The sequence below is a fragment of the Drosophila kikkawai genome, chromosome 3L (assembly GCF_030179895.1).
Source record: "Drosophila kikkawai strain 14028-0561.14 chromosome 3L, DkikHiC1v2, whole genome shotgun sequence".
NCBI lineage: Eukaryota > Metazoa > Arthropoda > Insecta > Diptera > Drosophilidae > Drosophila > Drosophila kikkawai.
In genome coordinates this window covers 3,380,195-3,386,621 of record NC_091730.1, presented here as the reverse complement: position 1 = coordinate 3,386,621, position 6,427 = coordinate 3,380,195, and the positions used below count along the sequence as shown (strand labels likewise).

Genomic DNA, 6,427 nt, shown 5'->3' with positions numbered 1-6,427 from the left:
CTATTTATGCGGTTCTCCGCAGCTTTCGACCCGGCTTGAATCCTTGGTAATTGAAAATATTTGAAATAATTCATAAAATTTTTATGTGATTTTCCCCCTAAAAAAATGGGGATAGTTCGGCTTTTGGTGGTGGTTCTCAAGTTATCAGATCGTATAATTTAGCGCAGATAATTGTTTTAATGATGTCATAATTTCGGCTTGATGGCGTGCTCTACAAAATGGCTCCAACTGATTTATGTTGCCCACTCCCTAAGGGGTCCAAAACTGCTTCAGTTGCTCCAACCACCTCCAGCTCTTGCCCTCCAGAGTGGAGGCGTCAGCCCGGGGCTTGTGCACTTGTAGATACCGTGTAGATAGTGGCATACGTAACCAGTTTGCCGCTCGACAAAAGAGTAAATAACGGCATTGTATGATTTATGTGGCCAAAACAATGCGCAACAAATCGGAATACACTGGGAGAAATTTAACTACTTTGTTATTAAAACTATAGAAAAGGAATTTGGAAAATTAATATATTTATTTAAATATCGAATCAATTTTTTACTATATTATGAAAGGGTTAAAATAAGTGCTAGTTTGATTGATTAATAAATAAATTAATTAATTAATAAATATAAAAATTAATAAAATAAATCAATAAATTAATTAAATAAATAAAATTTAACGCTTGATATTTCAAATTAGTATTTAAAAAAATTTTAATAATTTAAAAAGTTTTATAATTAAAATCCTAAATAAATATTTGTATAGTGCTTGAAAGCCAGTACCTGCCCGGGGGCGCAATGAGACCCTGGCCACCTGAGTGCCCCAATCGCTATAACCAAACGGACAGACTGTCCCTGCTCCAGATCCACAGCTGGCAGGGCGAGATTGTGTGGGCGCTAACCACTTGAAAACGTTAAATAAGTTGTCTAACCACACATTAAACCAATTTGGCACTGCGCTGGCCGCCTGTCTGGCACCTTGGTTTGGGCCAGGGCTCCTGCCAGTTCCTCCTCCTCATTGGCAACCCACCACTCCTTCTTGGACCCGCCCACTCGACGAGGTCCCTGGCTGCCATAAATCATAGGGCGACCCACGTATGTGACTACTTGGGCTAGGGGATCGATAAATTATTATTAGTTGGTCTGTCCAACGGTCCTGCGGTCCCTTCTGCCGCCCCGTCTCCCGGTCCACCTACTTCTCCTCGTTGGAGGCGCGTGCAAAGGAAGTTGTTAGATCCCCGAAAGGAGCGCTGACCGAAATCCTTGGCTCGCTGCGGTTCAAATGCCTTTTAACTTAACAACTTTTTTTTTTGTTCCTGCTGCTGCTGCCAACACCAAACAAGGACCCACACCTCGAACACACTCTCACAAATCAATGGGTGACTTTGCTCCTGGCGGGTGGCAGCACTGAGGGAAATGTCTAATAAATTTTAAAAAAATTCAAATACTTTTTAGTTCAATTTTGGAAACATAATGTTTCTCTTTGAACTATTAATTAATCACCTTGAAACATATTAATTTAATATAGTTTATAATATCATTTCTTACGAGAGTTATTAATTTCTCTTTAATTTCTTTCAGTGCTTGGGAATAAACGGGGTGGGCTAGGACCTGGCTGGCCAGGGCAAACCCTTAACGTTGTGTGTAAAGTGGACTTGACATGAGATTAACATCTTCAAAAGCATAGCTTAAAGTATTTGTTAGAGTTCGCCGAAGTTGCGCCCGGCTGGGAGCAAGGTGCCAGGACCCTGGACAGGATCCCAGGTCGAATCCCGGGCCAACAACGCTGACCCTTCTTGCCCCGCGTCCACCTCTCGTTTTTGGATAATTGCGTTCTTGTGCGCTGAGCCATGAGCTTAACTGTTGCTGTCATAACTAAGCGAAAAGGTACACAATTTATGGAATCGAGTCCGGCTCCCATTCCAATCCCAACAGGTGCGCGGCCGACCAGGTCGGATATACATAAATACTCCCAGGTTATATGGCATAACAATTTTTGTTGGATTTATTCGTTGACTTCGATCGTTAAATAATAGCAAAACTTACGTCCTAGTAGTGTGGTTGGTAGGGTGAGAGCGTTGTTCTAGTCGCGAACGAGCGTTCAGGTACAGGTGTGGGCACAGGCCTCCAGATTCCGGATCCGGACTTACAGGGCGCGGCGGTGGCGCAGCTTCAGGCGGCGCACAGTCTTGTACTTGTAGCCTTCGTCGCCGAGGACGGCGGAGTCCTGGGCCACTTCCTCGACGGGCACTTCAGCGACCACCTCCTCGGCGGGCGGCAGATACTCGCTGGCCAGCTCGGAGACATCACGGCGCTGGCGGTACTTCAGGCGACGCACGGTCTTGTACTGGTATCCATCAGCGGCAAGAACAGCGGAGTCTTGGCTGGCTTCCTCAACGGGAGCATCCTCGACAGGCGCCTCGGTGGCAACTTCCTCAGAAGGGGGCAGGTACTCGTTGGCGATCTCAGAAACATCACGGCGCTGGCGGTACTTCAGGCGGCGGACAGTCTTGTACTGGTATCCATCGGCGGCAAGAACAGCGGAGTCTTGGCTGGCTTCCTCAACGGGGGCATCCTCGACTGGAGCCTCGGTGACAACTTCCTCAGAAGGGGGCAGGTACTCGTTGGCGATCTCAGAGACATCACGGCGCTGGCGGTACTTCAGGCGACGCACGGTCTTGTACTGGTATCCATCGGCGGCAAGAACAGCAGAGTCCTGGCTGGCTTCCTCAACTGGAGCCTCCTCAACAGGGGCATCAGCAGCAACTTCCTCAGAAGGGGGCAGGTACTCGTTGGCGATCTCAGACACATCACGGCGCTGGCGGTACTTCAGGCGGCGGACAGTCTTGTACTGGTATCCATCGGCGGCAAGAACAGCGGAGTCTTGGCTGGCTTCCTCAACGGGGGCATCCTCGACTGGAGCCTCGGTGACAACTTCCTCAGAAGGGGGCAGGTACTCGTTGGCGATCTCAGAAACATCACGGCGCTGGCGGTACTTCAGGCGACGCACGGTCTTGTACTGGTATCCATCGGCGGCAAGAACAGCAGAGTCCTGGCTGGCTTCCTCAACTGGAGCCTCCTCAACAGGGGCATCAGCAGCAACTTCCTCAGAAGGGGGCAGGTACTCGTTGGCGATCTCAGACACATCACGGCGCTGGCGGTACTTCAGGCGGCGGACAGTCTTGTACTGGTATCCATCGGCGGCAAGAACAGCGGAGTCTTGGCTGGCTTCCTCAACGGGGGCATCCTCGACTGGAGCCTCGGTGACAACTTCCTCAGAAGGGGGCAGGTACTCGTTGGCGATCTCAGAGACATCACGGCGCTGGCGGTACTTCAGGCGACGCACGGTCTTGTACTGGTATCCATCGGCGGCAAGAACAGCAGAGTCCTGGCTGGCTTCCTCAACTGGAGCCTCCTCAACAGGGGCATCAGCAGCAACTTCCTCAGAAGGGGGCAGGTACTCGTTGGCGATCTCAGACACATCACGGCGCTGGCGGTACTTCAGGCGGCGGACAGTCTTGTACTGGTATCCATCGGCGGCAAGAACAGCGGAGTCTTGGCTGGCTTCCTCAACGGGGGCATCCTCGACTGGAGCCTCGGTGACAACTTCCTCAGAAGGGGGCAGGTACTCGTTGGCGATCTCAGAGACATCACGGCGCTGGCGGTACTTCAGGCGGCGGACAGTCTTGTACTGGTATCCATCGGCGGCAAGAACAGCAGAGTCCTGGCTGGCTTCCTCAACGGGAGCATCCTCGACAGGGGCCTCGGTGGCAACTTCCTCAGAAGGAGGCAGGTACTCGTTGGCGATCTCAGAAACATCACGGCGCTGGCGGTACTTCAGACGACGCACGGTCTTGTACTGGTATCCATCAGCGGCAAGAACGGCAGAGTCCTGGCTGGCTTCCTCAACGGGAGCATCCTCGACAGGGGCCTCGGTGGCAACTTCCTCAGAAGGAGGCAGGTACTCGTTGGCGATCTCAGAAACATCACGGCGCTGACGGTATTTCAGGCGGCGGACGGTCTTGTACTGATATCCATCGGCAGCAAGAACAGCAGAGTCCTGGCTGGCTTCCTCAACTGGAGCCTCCTCAACAGGGGCATCAGCAGCAACTTCCTCAGAAGGGGGCAGGTACTCGTTGGCGATCTCAGAGACATCACGGCGCTGGCGGTACTTCAGGCGACGCACGGTCTTGTACTGGTATCCATCAGCGGCAAGAACGGCAGAGTCCTGGCTGGCTTCCTCAACGGGAGCATCCTCGACAGGGGCCTCGGTGGCAACTTCCTCAGAAGGGGGCAGATACTCGTTGGCGATCTCGGACACATCACGGCGCTGGCGGTACTTCAGGCGGCGGACAGTCTTGTACTGGTATCCATCGGCGGCAAGAACGGCAGAGTCCTGAGAAGCTTCCTCAAGGGGGGCATCCTCGACAGGGGCCTCGGTGGCAACCTCCTCAGAAGGGGGCAGGTACTCGTTGGCGATCTCAGAGACATCACGGCGCTGGCGGTACTTCAGGCGGCGGACAGTCTTGTACTGGTATCCATCGGCGGCAAGAACAGCGGAGTCCTGAGAAGCTTCCTCAACGGGGGCATCCTCGACAGGGGCCTCGGTGGCAACTTCCTCAGAAGGAGGCAGGTACTCGTTGGCGATCTCAGAAACATCACGGCGCTGGCGGTACTTCAGACGACGCACGGTCTTGTACTGATATCCATCAGCGGCAAGAACGGCAGAATCCTGAGAAGCTTCCTCAACTGGGGCTTCCTCGATGGGGGCATCAGCAACAACTTCCTCAGTGGGGGGCAGGTACTCGTTGGCAATCTCGGAAACATCGCGACGATGACGCAGCTTGAGGCGACGCACGGTCTTGTAGCGGTATCCATCCTCTCCCACCGGTGCGGAGTCTTGGGCCAGCTCCCCGAGCGGGGCAGCGGCGCCAACTTCCTCCGCCGGCGGGATATACTCGTTCACGATCTCGGAGACGTCACGACGGTGCCTGGCTTGTTCGACGGGAAGCACTGCAGCCGTCGCGGCGGCAATGAAGATGCACGCTATGAACAGTTTCTAGAATGGGAATGGAAAAAGGGTGTAAGTGGAGTAGTCCTGATGGAGGAGCCAGTCCTAACGTTGAGATTGATATTCACCATGTTGGTATAGATCTCCAAGCTAATTGCTTTGACGGTGGAATCTATGGGTCGAATGATTAATCGTCGCAATTTGTCGGCATATTTATACGCTTTAATGTTTGCCCAGCCTCAGTCCAAACAATGGCCAGTGGCTCTGTTTGCCGGCAAACAGCAGCGGAAACAGAAACCGAAATCGAAACCGATTCCGATACCGAATTGGTAACAAAAGCAATGAACCTGGCCAAAGCCCAAACATGCGCCACTCGAGCCCTCAAGTGCCCCCGTCTCCCTCATCGCCGCATAACAGCGTCTTCTCGCAGAGATTAAGACGAATGGGAAGCCGGTTTGGTCAATAAGAAACAGTGAGTAAATGAGAGAAAATCTTGGAAATCTTGGAAAAAAATTAATACTTTAAGGGGATAGAGTTTCATACTGCTGGTATTTAGTTTGTCAATGAATCCTGATAATTTGTATATATAAAAATATAACAAGGGGGCACCCGGATTTGAACCGGGGACCTCTCGATCTGCAGTCGAATGCTCTACCCCTGAGCTATACCCCCTAACTGTGATACTTGGTTATATCTTACAATTTGGGAGTAAAAAGGTTACTTTAAAAGTAAAGTTTCTAAATAATAGCATTGAAAATAAAGTTACCCATAGTTAATCTTATGCCAAAGTTAATCTTTTGTGAATGTACAAAGCAAATACTATAATTTATTTTGTTCAAAATAAATACCTTTTATCCCATGGTGCACAGGTGGAGTTACCTGAAGATTGCCGTGTACAGTGCGGAACTAAAATGCTCGGCGTTTCGCTTTCGCTGTCGTTCGCCACTTTGACGCTTCGATTCCATTCGATTCGATCGCCATGGCGTACCGTCAGCTGTGTGGCTTCACGGTCAAGAGCGAGCATCGGGCCCTCTTAACAAGATCTAATGCAAAAACACAATGGTTATTCGAATGCTTTAATGACAGCGTATACGTTGTGCGCTTACTCACCTCATACGGCATTTATTTATTAATAGTTTCGAGCGTTAATTTCTCAAGTGGCTATCGGTAATTTGCGTACTACACTCGCTTGGAGCTTGGAGTTTGGAGCTGGGAGTTCAACGAACCGCTCAAGATTGATGGCCTGCAAAAGGTCGCACGGGCAGCACGATCGTGTTTGTTTAATGGGACTTGCTAATAAGCGTTGGTTATTTTACTTTAATTTTATTTGAGTCGCAATTTCTTGGTGTTCAACTGGGGAAAACGTGGGTGTTAATTGCGTATATCTATAATGTGGCGTTATCGATTGCAATAAGGATTCCGTGTTGCACAA

General features: G+C 50.6%; 1 protein-coding gene and 1 non-coding gene across 2 annotated transcripts; both read right to left on the bottom strand.

Annotated features, from left to right (window-relative positions):
* Positions 1-1,980: 1,980 nt before the first annotated feature.
* Positions 1,981-5,383, bottom strand: LOC108071869 (titin). Its single transcript, XM_017162797.3, has 2 exons — positions 5,124-5,383; positions 1,981-5,043 (listed from the first exon to the last, which is right to left on the bottom strand). The coding sequence occupies exons 1-2, from the start codon at positions 5,124-5,126 to the stop codon at positions 2,131-2,133; spliced, it is 2,916 nt and encodes a 971-aa protein (XP_017018286.3). The 5' UTR covers positions 5,127-5,383; the 3' UTR covers positions 1,981-2,130.
* Positions 5,384-5,595: 212 nt separating this feature from the next.
* Positions 5,596-5,667, bottom strand: TRNAC-GCA (transfer RNA cysteine (anticodon GCA)). The gene has a single exon. It is a non-coding gene; the product is annotated as a tRNA-Cys (tRNA).
* Between the last annotated feature and the right edge of the window lie 760 nt (positions 5,668-6,427).